At 41.6% G+C, this 20,276-nt stretch overlaps 1 protein-coding gene across 1 annotated transcript in view; it reads right to left on the minus strand.

Annotated features, from left to right (window-relative positions):
* sema4gb (sema domain, immunoglobulin domain (Ig), transmembrane domain (TM) and short cytoplasmic domain, (semaphorin) 4Gb) overlaps window positions 1-20,276 on the minus strand; it is a 56,449-nt gene that overhangs the window by 33,180 nt on the left and 2,993 nt on the right. The window contains exon 2 of the mRNA XM_030754981.1: window positions 16,987-17,283. Coding sequence (XP_030610841.1) covers window positions 16,987-17,131 — 145 coding nt within the window. The 5' untranslated portion in view covers window positions 17,132-17,283. The remainder of the gene's footprint in view (window positions 1-16,986; window positions 17,284-20,276) is intronic.

Raw genomic sequence — 20,276 nt, forward strand, 5'->3', positions numbered from 1 at the left:
AAGAACATAGAAAAATCTACCAATCTATCAAAAATCTACCAGTACACAAATATAATAATTAATCATAATTCTGGTACTACTGCACCACTACAGGAAATACAGTCTTAGCTGTGACTCTTCTTCTTTTGGCTGCTCCCTTTGAGCAGTTTTGAGATAACGTTAGCATTAGACCGTCTTTGATGCGATTAAACCGGTTAGATAAATGGACATGCAAACTTTTTGATGCTTTAGTAGCTGCTTACACACTAACTTTACAGCCTGTTCTTTGTTTTTGTCTGTGGAAACAACTCAAACATTTACTTTGATAAGGTAAGCCTGACAAAGGGTGAATTTTAGTCACAATCTCTCACTAAACAGGTGAAGAGAACCAGTATATAAATAACAGGTGTTGAAAACAGTGGAAATTTGATTGGACTGTCTCATACTTTATATAAATTGAGGTGATCATGTCACTGCTTGTATTTCCTGTGCCCTCAAACTTATTTTTTTAGTGAGGCTGTTTTGCATGCAATTCTCAGAAATGAGCTCGTTGAGTGTGATACATTCATAACTGACTGATCTGATAGCAAGAGGCAAAGATACAAGTTGCAATAAACAGAATTATCCTTTAAAATGCATCTGATGGCACAATTTTTTGTTTGCGATTGGTTTCTGTGAACTAAACCTTCTAAGAACTTTATCAGCAACTATTGCAAAACCACTGGAGGTCTCCGCATGACTGTTTACCGCTTATTTTTCAGCCTGTCAACCTCAGATTTGAGTGAGCAATGAGCATCTCATCCAAAGGTCAGGACACGCCAGGAGGGGATTTATCTGAAGGGTGGGTGAGGGTGCTTTGGTGGGAAGGGCCAGGACTCACCCAGCAGCGTATACACTCCACTACACACACAAATAATCTAAATATGATCTAAAAGGCACGGGAACAGCAAAATACGAACCAGTACATAACATATATACATGAAGAGAGTGTGATAGAGGAGCAAACACACTCATACCCATTAAAAATGTATAACATTAACAGTTTCCTCCTCACAAGAATACTGCATACTCTCTAAATTCATGTTTAAAGTAAGAGTTATGCATACACAAAATCTCAACCCAAGGCAATCTAAAGAGCCCGCTACTTGTGAGTCATCCAAGTAAGCAAAAGCCTCGGTCTCTATCTTATAAAAATAGTGACTGCATGATATAACAAGCACAGGGCTGATGAGAAGGACTATGGTGACACAAAATGTCCCTGGCCTCAAGGCAGCAGAGGCAGAGTGACCTTGCTCTGGGATCTGGGATGACGCGAGTCAGTCCTGTTTTATAGGAGTCAGACGTATGAAAGAGAAAACTTTTTTTTTACTCATAATCACAGAAGTGAAAATCAGCTGGCAGCCATCACAGCTGTGCTCTGAGGCTAATCAGTCAGACAAAAGTAAAGACTTTGGAAAATAAATGGCTCTTTTTTTTAAATGTGGATGCACGTTTCCAAGTACAAGGAGCTACTGCTCAATGTGGAAAGTACAAAACAACCAAGCTTCACAACCACACATACAAGTGTTTTATGATCCAACAGCACCTGAGAAAGGACAGCATTAGCAAAAACAACTTAAAGGGAACCTATAAGGTTCATTTCCAGCTCAAAATAATAGTTTTATCCTCCTCCCTTTAAGCCAAATGTCTTTAGCTGCCCCTTACAAACTAAATTCAAGCTGCCAGTGGATGGGACTGAGAGTGTGTCTTAGACGACCATATTAGGGATATCCGCTCTCACTGACATCATTCAGAGCCAAGGGTAGAAAAAAAGCTTTTGGCTCCCAGGGATTACTTGGTCATACACTGTTTATTCTGAGTGTCCACAAGTGTACCAACATTTTTTTAGATATGTTCAACTGCTCAATAAAACAGATTTTTAATGAGCAGTCTCATGCCCTGTCTTGGTGGAGGTTTGAGCTCTTAGAGTGATTCCTGTTTTGCATTAAAATTAGGGCTCTATAATTAATTAAAGTTTACTTTGAATTACAGTTTTGGCTTTCAGCAGTTATTAAAACAACATAATCATTTTAAAAATATTAAATTGCACTACCTGTGCAACCTTGCTGTACGTTTAGGTGCGCCAGGTCTGTCTAGCATCCTCCAACTCACCACCAGGTGGTGATCAGGTGACGGCTCAGCTCCTCTCTTCACTCGGTCATCAACTATCGACCTGTGACCTAGGGTGTCCTGGTGCTACTTACACTTATGGACATTGTTATGTTCAAACATGGTGTTCGTTATGGGCAAACTGTGGTTTGCACAGAAGCCCAGTAACAGAACACCACTCGGGTTCAGATCAGGCAGGTCATTGCTTCCAATCACGCCCCTCCAGGTCTCACTGTCATTGCCCATGTGAGTGCTGAAGTCTCCTAGCAGGACGATGGAGTCACCAGATGGAGCACACTGAAGCACCCCACCCAGAGACTCCGAGAAGAATGGATACTCTGAACTTCCTCACCAGAGACATGATGTTACATGTCCCAAAAGCCAGTCTGGATAGCGGGGGATTGATCCACCAGGCCCTCCGCTTTTGGCCTCCACCCAACAAATACTGCACCCAACCCCTACGGCGCCTCTTGCAGGGGGTGGGCCTACAGAATGGGGGGCACATGTTGCTGCGCCCGGCCAGGCCCCAAAATAAAAATACAACATTTTTATTACTAAGAGGATTTGTTGATTTAGCAACACACACAGATGGCAACCTGCTGTTCCCTGAAGTGACCCACTGTTTTACACACACACACACACACACACACACACACACACACACACACACACACACACACACACACAATGTACCTTGCGCTTTGCAAAATCAATGAGGAAATTCAACAGAGCACTGAGGTGTGCCAGAAGCCTCTTAGCCTGCTGGCTGGTTTCTATTTACTGCTCATTTACTGTGTGTGTGTGTGTGTGTGTGTGTGTGTGTGTGTGTGTGTGTGTGTGTGTGTGTGTGTGTGTGTGTGTGTGTGTGTGTGTGTGTATGTGTGTGTGTGTGTTTCCACGTCAGTTGATGAGAGAAAGAGGTCAAAAAGCCCCTCAGAAACATCTGTCAGCAGTTACACAAACACACACACACACACACACACACACACACACACACACACTCTTCACACTTATTTCACCCATCATCTGTCCCCTAAGAAACAGTAAAGACGACTCTATCAATGACTCAGAAGATCTGAGGAGCGTGCGTTGTGCGTTTGCCAGAACGAGTTGTGTGTTTGAGGACTGAGCCGTCACAGGTGGCGTAGCCAGAATGTGTGCACTCACGCTCAGACACATTTGTAATCCACCATGTGGGGTCCTGGATGATAGTAAATCCACTGTATGTTTGTACGCGTGTCTGTCACAGACCGAGTGTGTGACTTCCTCTGTGACTCACAGATCGCTGTACCCACTGTGCCGAGCATGTGACAAACAAAACGCACACGTGCTCACAAAAAGATTTGGGAACAAAGGCTTGAAGGAAAGACTGAGTTAACTTCTTTGGACAGTGTCAGCACTGTCAGTTTCTGTCAACTCTATACACATTATATAAGCATTTCTTTATTTTTTTACTCTGGTCAAGACTCAACTACATGACTGCCTGTTATGTAAACAATTATGTATAATAATCCTTGTAGAAGAATAAAGGCAGAAGCTAAAAAAGGTGAAGTCAGGTGGTGCTGCTGACTCTATTATTTTCTACAGTATGATATTTACCATAGGCAATTATTACAGGCAAACATACAAAGCTGTGCACAAACTGAAATCTGTTATTTAAAGTATATTTGCTTCAGTTGCAAAGGTGATTAGCAGTAAGGTCTGTTACCTGCAGAACATACACTGCAATCCCATCCACAGCAAAACCATATTCTGATATAAACTCACTTCATTTGATCTATTCAGCTCAGCCTGATATTTCTTGATGAGATGGGGGCGGTGATTTTTTAATTTTTTTTTTGTTCCAACCATCTGGTAGTAGTTGACAACTTTGGAATATCAATATAATTTTCAGTTGGCTCAAAAGCTGCTTTTACCACTTCTCACAAATGTAGAGCTCATAGAAGAAGTTTGCCTTCAGGGATTTGACCACACAGGAAGTAGACTGTGGTAGATGCACGAGTCGGAAACATGACCTTCATACGGTAGACTGGAGATATAATCTCACGTTAAACCAATTAGGTTACCGCTTTAAGTTTTTATTTGCTTTTTCATTCTCAGTTCTCACTTTTAACAAAGTTACTTAGTTAAGTTTAGACGAGGTTAAGGTCAGACGAGGGTTAGCATGAGATCAAACATTCAACAGACCCTTTTGCAAAGTTGAACACATGTTGCTGCCAAGGGGCAACCTCTGAAGCTGAAAAATGAAGCCAGAGCAGATGTTCCAGTAACTGCACTTCCTCTAGCTGCCATAAATGATACTCCAAAAGGGAGTCTATCACCATACAAGGTTAATGCTTTACAGCATTAAAAAGCATATTATTTTCCTCTAGGGATAGTCCCTCCCTTCATAACAATTCATAACTCATCCACCAGGATAATTGGGTTTGAGGGCATGGCCACTATGATTGACAGCTGTTCTGTGTCTGCTATACTTCATCTACTTCAAGTCATTAAGCTGGACCTCTTCACTGTATTTGTGCTGTCTTGGAGCATTTTAATGGATTATCTGACTGACATGATGGCTAATATTGCTGGTTGGTCTGCACTGTGTGGTACACACCATCCAAGAAGTTGATGCTTCAGTTATAGTCTGTTACTTAGCACTAATTAGCTGATGTGTATGACAGTGCATTACACCTGTATGAATCCATGAATGCTAATACATAAACTGATAGCTAACATATATGCTGTACCATCTTTCCATCCATATAAGGTCACTTCTGGCTCCAAAAAACATGGCAGCAATTCAATTCAATTCAATTCAATTCAATTTTATTTATATAGCGCCAAATCACAACAAACAGTCGCCTCAAGGTGAGCAAATACGCCAACACTGAAGCTTCAAAATAAGGAGTCTAAAACCTGTGGGTGACATCATGGTGGCTGCATTCATCCTTTATATTGGCTGCCACATGATTTATGATCCTGTGTTGGTCTTTGTGCAGTTCTTTGCCTATGCAGAGAGAGGGACTGTAGGAATAAACAAAAAGCATCAGAACTCTGCACAGGTCAAATGCTGATTGGTTGAAAACTTAGTTTGATAAGTTCAAGAAACAACAGAGGATAAACCTTGAAAATATAAAGCTAAAAAAGTATGCAGAAGAAGTACAAACAAGGGCTGCAGTGGGCAGTTTTCATAGTTTTTACACTCCTTTTCACTTCATTACAAATAAATTGTTTGTATATTACGTCTGCTGTCTTTTTTTTTTTTTTTTTTAGCAAAAACAGAGCAAACCATAAACATAAAATAAAGAAGAGTAGCTGACACTGCCCTCAAGTTCAAGAAGACAGCTACAAGATGTGCACATCCTGAAAAACCTGTTGGGCGTAGTACTGGGAGATGTGTTCGTGAGTGAATGTAGCTGGCTGTACGATTATGTTGTCCCAGTCCATAACCCTGAATTCTAAACACTGACTGATCCATTGTTTCTTCAGCAACAGAGAATCAACAGAAAAATCAAAGATGTGAGCGTTGACTCAGGTGGCTGAAATCAATATAGGCTGCTCCAAAAAATTAAAGAAACACTTAAAAACACATCAGATCTCAATGGGGGAAAAAAAAATCACACTGGTCACCTACACAGGTATGGACTGGGTCATGTGTTAGGAATGAAAGGACGTCGCATCTTTTGATGGAAATGAAAAAGATCAACCTACAGAGGCTGAATTCAGACACCCCAAAAATCAAAGTGAAAAACTGTTGCAGCAGGCTGGTGCATTTTGTTGAAATTTCATTGCAGCAACTCTAAATGGTACACAGTAGTTAGTATGGCCCCACATGCTCATATGCATGCCTGACAACATCAGGGCATGTCCCTAATCAGATGATGGATGGTGTCCTGGGGGATCTCCTCCCAGATCGGGAGTAGGGCACTGAACTCCTGGACAGTCTGAGGTGCAACCTGGTGGCACTGGATGGAGTGAAACAGTGGAGGACCTGCCACTTCTCTCGAGACTGTGCTGGGAGACACGGCAAACCTTCTGGCAATGGCACACCTTGATGTGTTGGAATTCCTGACCCTAGCCAAATCCAAAACTAGTGAACTAGAGTTGTTAATTTTATTAACACCAAAGCAGCTGGAACTGATCAACAACCCTCTCTACTACTTATCAGATCAATACCCCAGAAGTTTAATTGACTTGATTCACTCATTTTTTGAGCAGTGTATTTACTGTTACCTCATGTAGATGTGTGCACCCTTTAAGGGTCAGTACACCCAAGCCTGTCTTTTTCTCTGTGGTATCCATTTTATTCACAATTATCAACATTTTCCAAAGAGTACAAACCGTACACCGGGGTGGGGGGGCTGGTCAGAACTACGTAATTCGAGCACTGCTGCCTGACCACCAATGCCCGAGGCACCCTCTCATTCACTTGTACACCACTGCGCTATTGTGTGGTCGGATCAATTCAAAGGCCTCACGGAAGCCTCTGAAATAGGCCATCATCGAGTCACTGACGATATTAGACAAGCTGTGACTGCGGCGCAGCAGGAGTGGAAAGCAGCCAAAGCCACTGAAGATACGTTCAACAAGTGGAAGTATTGTTCCAAAAAGCCAAATCAAAAATGGAAACCGTTCGCTATAAACCACAGAAAACGATGACGGATTTTATTCAGAAGGTATTCTACATGCTGCCGGTGTGTTTTCATCTATGCTGGCCCATATATTTGTGTGTAATCTGGTGACTGGCAGCCGGCACTGTTGTCAACTTTTGTGTAAGAAAACTCACTGTCGGCTGTCTTAATAGTCGCTCAAAAGTTGCCCCCCCCCGTGCCAAAGCGAAGTCTAGGCGATGCCATAAAAAGGACGCAGTACAAGCACTGTATGCACACAAAAGTCAGCGACAGCGGAGGTTTCAGGTTGCAGACGTCACTGGAAAAAGTCGCTAAATTTTTCGCTAGTCGCTTTTTGGAAAAAAGAAAAAGTCGATAAATCTAGCGACAAAGTTGCTAAGTTGTTAACATTGGCCACCTGATTGTAGCTTCTACCATGTGACGGGAATGTTCTTTATGACTCAAAATGAATTGATATCATTCATGAGAGACAATGTTTGAGATATGCTTGACAGATTATAGCTCAACAAGTCATTTACAACAATATAAATACCAGAAATTATTTTTTTGGCACAAGACCAGCTATTAAGATGACAAATTGCTCCACTGCCACAGTGTACAGTGTGGCAGCATGTACATTTTGCATACATGCAATGCAGTACACATTCACATTAAAATTCAAATCAGTTTATTGCACCATATGAATTCTAACATATATCTGTTCATTAGTGCAACAATACAATGTTTTAATAGATAGGAAAGAGTATATTTGATACCAAGATTTCCAGCATTTTTCAACACCAGCATGTGTTTTTAATACTTCCTATTACATTAAAATACCACAGAACCAGGTGAAATTAAATGTCATGAAAAAAGATCAACATTGTCTTTGTACACTTTTGGGGAGGGGGGCTGAAAAAGAGTACTCTTTGTACACTGTTGATAATTGTCAGTGAACTCTTAATTGACTGAGTTTTGAAGTACAAATCTCTCAGATTCCTCACCATCACCTTTGCCTTCACCTGAATAAAAGGTTAGTGGAGCTTCACAAAAAAAAGGAGCAGAAATAAATGCAGCAGCACATTTTCTTTAAAACAACAAGTGTCTGTTAGTGACAAGCTGTCCTTGTTAATCCGCACTACTCACTGTCAGCAGCTTCTATCAGGACCAATTCTTTACAGGAGGTCGATCCAGGTCACGGTGCTCTCTCCATCTAGTGTTTTAGTGACTCCACATGGGCAGTGTGAACTGTGCAGAAAAATGGCTTCACCTTTTTAACCACAGCTTCTCATTGAACTGTAGCACATCACACTGCTGCCATTAAAGCAGCTGTATTGTGGATTCTGTCGCTATGTTTTCCACAGGTCAAATCAAGAGCCTTTCTGCATTCATGTTTACGTTTTAGCAATAACATTACTGTTTATGACTGTAATTATCACATGAATGAACACCCACAGGACTAAATGTTAATTAATGCTGTAGAAATTAATATTTATGTACAACCCTGTAGAAATCTCCAGGACTGTAAAATGAAGTTGACACAAAATGAACAAAAACTGCAGTCTCTCCAGTGGCCACTTGGGGCTGACTCACGAAGTGAGTCGGTCCCTATAGACCCCCATGTTAAAAGGTTTATTTGCAGCCTGGTCCAAAAGCTGCCTGCTCGGCTTAATTGGAGTCACTAAGCTGGACCTCTCGATCATGCTGTGCCTTTTGGAGCATTTTTAAACTGCCTGACTAGTAATATGGCCCTCTGTGTGATACAGACTATCCAAGACGGTGAGTGAAACCTTGTATTTTATTAGTCTCGACTAATTAGCAGGTACCTGTTTGTGCACAGCATCCATACACTTTATGGATGCAGCTTGCTAACCAAACTTAGCACTCCAAGCTTTTGTCCAAATATGGTCACATTTGTCTCAAAAAAAAAAAATCATAGTGGTGGCCAAAATGCTAACAGTGAGGCTTCAAAATGCAGAGTCCAGAAACAAATGGGAGAGGTCACACAGGGTAGATGTGAACAACACACCCTAATACAAAAACCAACCCAGTTTTAAGGGATTGTGTGGTCTAAAGAAGGACAGGACAGTTCCTGTTTGATGTGCATGCTTATTTTGCACATCAAAGTGGCAGTGGTATGTTTACCCCACTATTAATAATGACACAAACACAATTCCTTTTCTTAAAGCTTGTGTCAGAGCCTAAACTTTCACAGGACTTTGTTTAGCCATGGAGACTGCAGAATGAGATGAAGGAAAGCCAAGACTTTCATCTCAGATAAGACAGCAAAACACAAACCCCACCCAAATGGTCCTGGGGTCCTTTCAGGTCTGGCACATCAGCCATCACTGAATAACCAATAAGGCTGTGTCCAAATCAGACTTCAGCACCATCAGAGGAGAAGAGGATCAAAGCACCATGTAAGCTTCAGTGAATTAAAGGGTCCAAAACATGAAATGTCTCCACTGAGAGAAAAAAACAAAGTGGTGACAACAAACAGCGCCAGGGTAGCAACAACATTATTACGATGTTAAGACAGAGATTAAACATCTTCAGTCTGAGCAGCCTTGGTCAAACTGATGCTGAGAGTAAATCATCTCTGTTATCTACGTCCAAATGCACAAGATGCAGCTGCTCAGGCTGTTTGCTAAGATATTAACAGACTTTGATGAGCAGTAAATTTACAATCATTAGTGGTGTAATTAGCATACTGGATACACTCCAGCATACTGGACACAAAACAATTCATCTACACTAAAGTGTCAAGCTGGTAGGTTTTATTACTGCCACCACCACAGCAATAGTGCAAACCATAAGGAATCTTACTACCAAGACCTCTTTTGACACCTCAGCTCAACGTAGTAGCTTACACTGCATCAATATTTCAGAGGTGCATTACTTCAGGTCTGGTGGCAGAGGTAGGAAAAGCCAACGCCGAAGCCCCCATGGGCAAACCATTGAGTTCAGAACACAGTCACGCATTAATCTCACCTCTGGGAGAGGAAAAAGGCGCTGTGCCCCATAAAAACAATCTATGTTCAGCTGTCAAACTTGTTCCTAAAGGTTACAACACTGCATTTCTAAAAGCTGAATATATTAAATATTTTTGCTTTCTTTAAAATGGGAAAGACCCTACACATTTTCCAGTTTTCACTACAGTGGCAATTTGTTAAGTGGGTGAAAATAAACATTTAGATATATTTATACAGCAGTTATTTGCTTAGCCAGAATACAGCTGTTGATTTAGTTAGAAAAGATAATCCAGTCTCTGTTTACTGAGTTTTTAGCGATGTTTTGTCTCCACAGGAAATCAGTAACAACCTCATCTGTGTGCCATGTGGTGCTGAGCAGGTACAATGGATTTATCAGCAACTCTTACTGAAGATCACTGCCTGCCGTAGCTCAAAATTGAACAATAATTGATGGAGCCTCTGTCCCTGTGTGAGTTCTCCCCCATTTTTCACTCTTGACAATCAGCCTCATCCTCACACTTTATAGGTATACTCCTGGGAAACCAAGGCAGCATCAAGTGCAGTGTCACTTGCATGAACTTCCTCATATTTTGTCATTTTCAGTTGCTGCCCACACAGGGTAACTTTTTCACAACAGCTCAATGAGTGGCTCTTGCTTATCTTAAACAGTATTAAAGCATGTCCACTATAAAGTTACTTTTTGGGATGCCATCTTCAGTAAGTATGAACTATGGTGTGTTTTAGTTGGGTTGCTGTGGCTCAGCAGGTAGAGCAGGCTGTCTACTAACTGGAAGGTCCCTGGTCCCCCCTAGTCTGCATGTCAAAGTATCCTTGGGCAGGACACTGAACCCTGAGTGGTGCCGTGTGTGTGTGTGTGTGTGTGTGTGTGTGTGTGTGTGTGTGTGTGTGTGTGTGTGTGTGTGTGTGTGTGTGTGTGTGTGTGTGTGTGTGTGTGTGTTTTTAGGTACAGATAAATGGGTGAGTCTTGTAGTAAGAAAGTGCTTTGAGTGCTCAAACTGAGAATTAAAGTGCTATATAAGTACAAGTCTGCTATTTTATAACCATGGTGACGGCCAAAATAAGTGACAACAAAAATCTGAGTTTTATGCTCCTCAGGGAGGTTAATTTTCTTTGTTACACCAACAGACACGTATAACTGCAAGCTGCAGCTGGTCTGTTCAGCACAGGCATATTTTCAATGGTCACCATGATAAAGGTTGATAAAAGAATGAAACTCCACCAAAACTGTAAACATGTAGGAGGCCCGATCGAAGCAGTGAACTGAAAGATGGAAATTGAATTGTCTAATTTATTGTTAAAAGGGACCTAATATTATGATTTACAGCTCCATATTTTTATTCCTGTCCTCTACTAGAGTAGCAGAGTTCAAAAATAATCTTTATCTACTTTATACAGGGCCTTGGTGCAACCACCAAGTTCATTCTCTGTTTGAAACAAGCCATTTTAGCTTGTCCACCTTTCAGCCAACTTTCTGATTGGCTGCGCCTCAAAAACAGAAGCTCTGAACAGCAGATGGGTTTCAATGCTCATAGCCAGACATGCATTAGGGATAGACCCTCTCACTGAGATCACACAGAGCCAAGAGTAGAAAAAAACTGCCTGAAGAAACCTCTTTATCTGAAACTCTGGTCATGTTTAATAGGAGCATCCACCACTGAAGCAGTACATGACAGCAAATAAGGACAATAGTGAGTCCACTTTAATAACAAAAAGGGAATCCTTTCAGATTTAATGAATTAAATATATTTCTATATATAGATTCATCCCAGTGTTGAATTAAAAACATCTATTAGAAGCATTTCTTTCTTTCTTTGTTTTTAGTGGCCCTTCGATGCGTCCGTTCCATCCAAGGACCTATTCTGTCATTTTCTTATATATCTGAGCTTTCTCTGTGATGCAGCATGTCCTTCTCCTCCCACTCATGCAGCAAACCAGTAAAGCATAGTGTAACTTAATGAGCACCAGCCAAAGAAAAATAATTCGAATCCTCCCACAGATAGTGACACCTACATTTCAGTATGAGAAGAAACTCCCCTGCCCCTACCCTCCCTGCTGACCTGTCTCAATGGGGAATGTGACAGGAGATGCATGTATCCAGGATTTTACATGACACTAAGTAAAATAGTCCACCCCCCACATGACACACACACACACACACACACACACACACACACACACACACACACACACACGCACATACAGGGCAAGCCCTGAGAGTGATGAAACGCATGCTGACACGTGCACATTCTGCACTCTCACATGTACTCACACGCCTCCCCTGATGATTGGAAAATGGGTCAAGGACAACTTTCTGTGAGGGCAAGGAGAAAAATAAAATCTGTAATGACAGACCGGCTCTGGCTACAGCACAGAAAAGTGCCCACAGTAAGAAGAGTATGTATGATTTATAATCTGAGCCGCAGCCAGAGCTGTGTAAACGAATAGCCACAAACTTGATCACTGGGAGGACAGAACAATCAGTTCTGTTTTTGATACACAGCCTGGTCAAAATGTGCCTGTTGGGAACGACTGCTGTTTGCAGCTGTGTTTGTGCTTCAGGAATCAGAAAACTCTGCAGGTAAGCCCAGGATGTTCTCGTTCTCTGAGCCTCAGTTAATACTGTTTTGGTGATTTAAGCGCAAGGTGTCCTTTGGCAGGCTATAGTGAGACGGTTACTTCCAACTTGCCACTTTTCAGTTATTTTACAGCAAACCACTATCTTTTTCCAAACCCAGCCAAGCAGTTTTCAGTGCTAAAACTTAAATAATAAAGCACAAAACACAAAGATCTCAACAAGACACAAATCATGGTGTGATGTTGAAAAACCTTACCACCACCACCTCTCCAACTTCCCAATATGGACGTTTATGTCTCTAAAATGGGACCTTTATTTCTCTAAACCCAGTGTGTCAAGATACCACTCCAGGTTTGCTATCAGTGCTCAGTATAAATGTCTGCCTCTCTGATGGTATGGAGGTACATTAGTGCCTATAAATGGCAGCCTGCACATCTGACAAGATGCCATCTATGCTGAAAAGTATACAAGATTTAGAACAACATATGCTCCCATTCTGACAATGTCTTTTTCAGGGAAGGCCTTCAATATTTCAGCAAGAAAAAGCTAAACACGGCTTCGTAGTACAGTCCAGACCTTTCACCGACTGAAAACATTTGGCCCATCATGAAACCAAAAATAGGACAAAGAAGTCCGAAGACTGTTGAGCAGCTAGAATCCTCTATCAGACAAATATGGGACAACAGTCCTCTCCCAGACATTTATGGACTATTGCAAAAATAAGAGGGGATGCTACACAGTGGTAGGCATGGTTCTGTCCCAATTTTTTTGAGTCATGTTGTTGCCATCAAATTCAAAATGGAGTAATATTTTTCATAAAATTTTTATTTATTTTTTGTTTACACATTTTATTGTTTTTTGTGTTCTATTGTGAATAAAATATGGATTTATAAGGTTGTTGCATTCTGTATTTATTTACATTCTACACAGCAGCCCAACTTCTTTGGAAATGTGTTTGCATATAGTTTAAATATTTAGTGTTACAACCCAGCTCTTAACATAAAATGGAAACTGACCCCAGAGATTTTAGAAACATGGATGTTATCTAAACTACCAAACATCCATCCATCCAGGAAACAAGGAAGAAACCCAGAACACATCGAGCACACAGCATGAGGGGAGAACACAACAAAGAACAGCGGAAGACTCGGACAATAAATACACATGAAGTACTCAAGGACATAAGATACACCAGGGAACACAGCTGAAACTCAATGGGGAAACAAGACTGGGGAAAGTAAAACTGAGCACCAAACACACAGGACAAAGACTACCAAAATAAATTGGAAATAGAACTAATATAACTAATAGTGAGAAAAAGGCTAAGACATACAAGCTTGAGACAAACAACCTATCAACAAAAGCAGGCAGGAAACTAAAAGCACAGAAAACAGGAAAAGAGACAAAACCAAATGGAGAATGGGGAAACCAGACAATCATGTGGACAGGACACAGAGACAAGACAGACATGGGGACACTAAGGACAGAACACAGAGATGAGACTAGAACAGACTGAGCCCAAAAGGGATCACAAAAGATGATAAATAACTATGACATTACTGAGACACATGAACTCAACTAGGACAACAGCTAAGAAAACTGACTAAAACACAGAGGCTGCTGGACAATATAATACATGACAAAGGAAAATAGAACCCTTAATATTATAAAACCCTGGGTCCAAAACCCAGGAACCATGACACAAGGAGAGCATGATGGTGAGAGGTGGTGGTTCTCTCCAAACCAACCCAGGCATGCCTTTATCCACACCTTATCAACAGCTTTTAGCCAAACATGAAAAGCACTCATCCAAACAACTTCAAACTTAACCCTGAAATATTTTGGGTTCACAGCAATACACCAGCTACATATGAAATAGAACACATAACTACAGAGACTCCTTCATTTAGAGATGGTGGCTAAATGAATTCAGCGTGCAGTCCCATCTAATGAACACTTCAGAGTCAATTGAGTAAGCCCTTTTCATTTCTTTGATAAATAATCAAAATATATTGGATATTAGTAGTCAGTCCAGCATTTCAGCTCCCAGTAGTTGCAGTAAACAGCTCCATAGCCATTTCTTTATTCATTGTTCTGCAGTGTGCTTTTCACTCTCAGCCAATCAGTGCATTGTGAAGCAGAGCTCAGACCTTAGACCTCTCTTTCCAGAAAACAAAGTAATCATCCTCTCAGTTCGAATGAAGAAAAGAGGGCGCACATAGACAACTGGCTTCTGCTGTGTTTCTGTCTCAACTCTCAGAGTGATTGTGATTCAGAACATCAAGCAGCACATCCTCCCATTTCCAAAATATCACCTAACCCTCCAACACTCTCAACAGCACTTATAACACCAGAGAGCTCGGCTGGCAATACAACCGGCCCCGTTAACTCCACCCGTCCGCTAATAATACTCATCCTCGGAGGCCTGAAGAGGAGAAAAGTGGAGTGGGGTGGAGTGGAGTGGAGGTAAGAGCGCCAGCCATCACTGTCTGCCTGCGCTGGAGTTCCCTTCTTGCTGCAGCTGGCCTCTGCCGCAGTAAGTGAGGAGAGAGGGAGGGGAAAGGTGAGCCGGTGGAAAGTAAGAGGTGTAAGGAAGATGTGCTGATGATGTGTGTAAATACCCACGGTGTGCCAAAACACACCTATTCAGCAGTATTTTCTGCACAGGCACTAATCAGGTCTACTGTGCTCAGGCCTTTATGGAGGCTTCTTGTCTATTGTTTCATTAGAAGTGTTTGCTGAGCCGTGTGATCTAGGACAGGGCATGAGAGAGGCGATTAATAACTCTGAGCATGAAGGAGCTGTCTTTGGGGCCAACTGCAAAAACTGTGCCACTTCCGTAACAGGGAGGGGAGGAAACAGCCGGAGCAGCAGCAAATAAGGACAGTGAGGTGAGGTATTAGTGGGGCTGTGCACATGTGTTTGTGGATGCATCTAGAGCAGGGTCTGACAGTGTGAACATATTAATGTTGTATTTATGAATTTGTCCCTGCTAGTCCATTTTTGGGTGTCTTGTTTCTTTTTGGGTGATAATCACGCTGCAAAGAACTTATAAATACTCAAGACCTCTGACTCTCTGGACTTCCAGTTTATGCAGGTACCTGTGAGATAGTCCTGAATAAATGGAGCTACATGAAGCTACAGCAAAAAAAAAATGCATTTCATGAGGTAAACATTTGTCTTCTGGCAATTTTCATCATTTTATTCATAAAAGGGATTGAAACAACAGATATAATTACATTTTTGGAATTTTTATGGGTTTAGTAAGATAACTTTATGTGCATAATGGGGACATCACAGCACCATGAGCCACTTTATACCATCTGCCATTTTTATTTCATGCATGCTAAAAGCAGCAGCAGAGAATTTCTAGCAGGAGCTTCCTGATAGCAGTTCCTTTCAACCACCACAACCAGCTGCTTTGTACACACATGGAAGTTTCTTCTGCAGTTTAACCACAATTCTCAAATCTGTTATCATTTGGAAACAGGCTCCATGAAGGGATACATTCATGTCGTAAATCCTTAACCAGCATGCATTTGCAGAATGTTAGCATCTTATGAGCTTCCCTGGACACGGGTGCTGTTTCAGGTCCGTTCAGAGACAATGTCAATACTGTGTTTGCACAAATGAAAATAGTATGTGGCTCTTTTCATATAGAAGCTGGTGTAAATCATTCTTTTAGCCATTAAGCTCTAGTCAGTCCTACTCTTTGAGAACTATCTTGAAATTTGCAATGGCCTCTGCCTAATGTAGTCTGTGGAGAGATGTGAATGACAAATCTGTCTCTCCAGGTGTCCACGAACCACTCGTGCCAATGCCATGGTACTGTAATCAGCTGATTTGGCACAACTGGCCTGGGAACCAGAATAAAAGCCCTCCAGCTGAAGTCTCTCCCTCATCCTGATGATTGTACACTCTAGGTTTATGCTCCTCAACACCTGGCAGTCTCACATAATCACCGATGAACACACTTCATATTTCATTTGCTTTCCTGTTCATTTTTTTTCTAATTGGTTACAATAAATGCTCATATTAACTGTCAGCTGTCATGCCGTCCCATTTTTGCTTTGGCCTTAGACCTGGGCCGTGATAAACTGCAGCCAACTGCTGTGCAATGGTATTAATAGGAAGTGGAATGGTTCTCCTAAATCAGTAATGCTTTGGGGGATGTAAACAGGATGTCTGCTATTTATTCAGTAAATTATGCTGAGGGGAAAACTTGAGCTCCATGTTTACATTTTGGCAAACTGGTACCATTTAAGGATGCTAAATCACCTATTAGCTTGCAAACCCTGTCTACAGTGTACCCACGGATGTACAGACAACTATAATTGGATTTGCTTTGATGAAAACATGAAAAGTGTGATGTTCTGGATTGTTTTTCTATGATCTCGAAGCAGATCTGCGGGCCTGTCCAGAGGAATGTAAATATTGTTGAATCAAAAGCATGTGTATCACATCTGTATGTTCAAATTTGATGAGATTAGGATGAGAAAGGAAGCACGGTGCCTTAGTGTGTACTGCTTAAGATCCATCTGCTGACCATGTGATTAAATCACCAAACTATAACTAACATGTTCATTTTTGGAAGATTAGCATCAACCTTCCCCTGGTTAGCACTCATTTTCCCGTACGGAGGTTCACTCACAGTTTAAAGCCTCTAATCAAGAAAATTCTGCTTGATCCTCACCTTTAGAGAAGACAGTAGTTCTCGGAGTGACGTCCAGGTCCAGGGACGGGCTGAAGGGGAAGGCCCACAGCGGCGATAATCTGTTCAAAAACATGAGGAGCAGCAGCAGGAGCAGAACGGGCTTGACTGATCTCTGGTCTCCCATGATTAACCCACAGCCCTGGGTCCAAGCAAAGACTTGCTTGCACTCACTGTTTATTGTATGCAAAAAATAAATGTGCAAAGCGTGTATCTTCAGGCCCAGCAGCAAGCAGATGCAGACTCTGTGATTATCCTCCAGCTGAGAACACGCTGGGTCTGTACAGAGAAAGAGAAAAACAATGTATAACTGAAAGAGAAAAAATCCTGAATACCAAACTAGATGCTGCTACATTAAGGTCGTGATGGAGTTCGCTCATTTATGAACAAAACAAACATTTGCAGGACAAAGACTCCACCACCCAAGGTGATATATCGTGCTGTACTAACTGAAAGATTAAAAGGATGTCAAAGTGCTGGAAATGTGCTTATTATGCAGCAAATCAACCCAACTATTGACTGGCCCACCTTTAGTGGGTAAATAAAATAAATATTTTAATAAAGTAAATTTCAGGCAGCATGATGGCACAGTGGTAGCACTGTTGCCTCACTGTAAGAAGGTCCTCTGGGTTGAAATCCACCATCTGGCCAGGGCCTCCCTGTGTGGATTTCTCCTCTTTTGTCTGCGTGGGTTCTCTCCGGGTACTCCGGCTTCCTCTCACAGTCCAAAGACATGCAGTTAGTGTGGTTAGATTAACTGGTGAAGTTAAATTGCCCATAGGTGTGAATGAGAGTGTGAATGCTGTCTGTCTCTCTGTGTTAATACTGCGACAGACTGGTGACCTGTTCAGGGTATAGACCTGGGATAGGCTCCAGCTCCAGGGTACAGGTATAGTAAGAGTTCCCTGAATATGTTTTTCCATTCATTTCAGGTTTTTAAATTTATTTTATCAGTCTAAGATAAATCCCTTTGCTCTTATTTTCAAAGTCCGCTGACAAGGTCCTACATCATTCAGCTGCTTCTCCAGAAATGATCTCATCTCGCGGTCAAGTGGACTTCTAATCCAACATTTCAGACTGCAGATTGTAGTCCTCGTGCTGCTCTGAAGATCTGCTGTGGAGAACTGCTACACTGTGCTCATGGTCATGGAACAAAAACAATCTCTCATCCTCCTTTAATGTTAATAATTTCTAGCAGGAAAAGCACAAATAATGTGTTCAGATGTTTCAAAACATCACCAATGAACTTTGATGAAGAGTTTCCATCCATAAACTTTCTCATTTGACAGCATGAGCAGTAAATTACTTGCTGACACGCACCACTGCTCTCTAATTACAACCAATTAGACAAAGAGAAGGACTAAGGTGCTCCTAGATTGAAGACCATTTAAAGAAAAGTTTGGGGAGTTAAATAATGCGCCTGTGTGACGTGATCTTGCAACACACAATTCCATCTCTTAATTAACTGGGTGCACACTGGAGCAGCATGATGGATAATCTAGAGATTAGGCCTTGTGCCATCAGCACAATCTTCGCCTGGCTGCCCGTTCTCTGGCTCTGTCACCGATCAAAGGGTCTACGCTGTGAATCACACTCTGCCACGCAGTGACACTGGAGAATTCCCAGCTTAATCTCCACGGCTGCTGCTGCAAATCACTCCCAGCATGAAGCACAATCAGGCTGATGACCTTTCAGTTAGAAGTTAGGGTGCTAATCTCTGGAACCAAACTGTAAAATGATAAAGCAGGAGATGAGATGGGGAAGAGTTATGATGTTTGTGCAGTGTTCACGGTTTGGCTTTACAGAATCAAACTTTACTGTGAAACAAATATCCTGAACAGGCCAAAAGATGTTTGGCTCAGGTGGGGAGCACTACATATTTTCAAAGCTGTCAGCATTTTATTTTAATTTAGAATATAAAAACATGTTTTAAAATAGAAGGAGATAAATCATACAGCTGCAGTTCCATACTGTCATGGTCTTTGCATTTATCTATGGTTTCTTTTCATACAGGCTGAACTTTTACTTTGTTTCATGCATTTTCTGCTGGAGGTTTCTTCCTGTTAAAGGGAGTTTTTCCTTCCCACTGTCACCAAGTGCTGCTCATAGGGGGTCCTTTTGACTGTTGGGTTTTCTCTGTATTATTGTAGGGTTTTACCTTACAGTATAAAGCACCTTGAGGCGACTGTTGTGATTTGGTGCTAAATAAATAAAATTGAACTGAATTGAACTGCATTCTACTGAGCAGATTTTTAAAAAATTAAAGATTTATAAGCCGAGAGATCCTCCTTTGTCAGTACACACAATAATGTGATAGAAGAGAGTCTAAATCACAGGGTGGCATTATCTGAAGACAGCCTTATGAGATTTTAGCATTGTACTCTTAAAAGCTTGTCGAACTCACATTGATGATTGAAAAAGGATCAAATATGCAGTAGAACAACAAAGAAAGGCCTTTTCTTTAGTCCACAATACTTCCGTCTTTTACATTTTTCATTTCGCCCAAAATGAAGCCTGAACTCAGGTGGGAGATTATGTAGAAATGTTTTCCATTTTCAAACTTTTAGCCTCAGCTGATGCTGACATCACTTACATTTGTTTTTATCAGTCTTCACACAGCTCCCTCTAGAGCCAAGAAAACTTTCTCATGCACACATTTGTGCTCACAAAAGCCTGTAAACACCCTTTGATATATAAAATCTTTGCAGTTCCCCTTCAACACTGCAAGTGAAGGGAGAGCCTCCAGAACCGTGTTCTGACAAAACTGCTGCAAAACAGGGGATTGCAAACGAACTCTTTGTTCTGCTTTTGTCGACCGCTGCCCTCATGTAACACACAGCAAACACACCATTGTCTCAGCACATCTGCACTGGTGTTGTGTGTCCTGCCAGCAATGGTGTTGACACCAATGTTTTGCCACTTATGAAAGCCTGATAACTCCAGGAGGGAAAGGTAAACACATCTGCTTTGGCAGTGACACCAGCAATTTGACATGAAGACAAGAGCAACTGCACAAAAGAGCAGGCGGCATCCAAAAACACCTTGTGCTCAGTTTCTTCCTGTCTATTGATCGATGGAGCGGGGCAGATCTGCTGGGACATTTTAACCTAGTTTCCTTAACCACAGGTCTCTTCCAGTTGGTGCCCATCAAACAGATTAGGTCATCACTCCAGAGTATGAAATATGTAAATAATGATGCAGCTGTTTCCCCTTAAGAGGATCTCTTAAGCAGGGCAGACTAATATGCAAGACACCTAGCCTGACATTTCTGC

Source organism: Archocentrus centrarchus, chromosome 19 (genome assembly GCF_007364275.1).
Source record: "Archocentrus centrarchus isolate MPI-CPG fArcCen1 chromosome 19, fArcCen1, whole genome shotgun sequence".
NCBI classification, from domain to species: domain Eukaryota; kingdom Metazoa; phylum Chordata; class Actinopteri; order Cichliformes; family Cichlidae; genus Archocentrus; species Archocentrus centrarchus.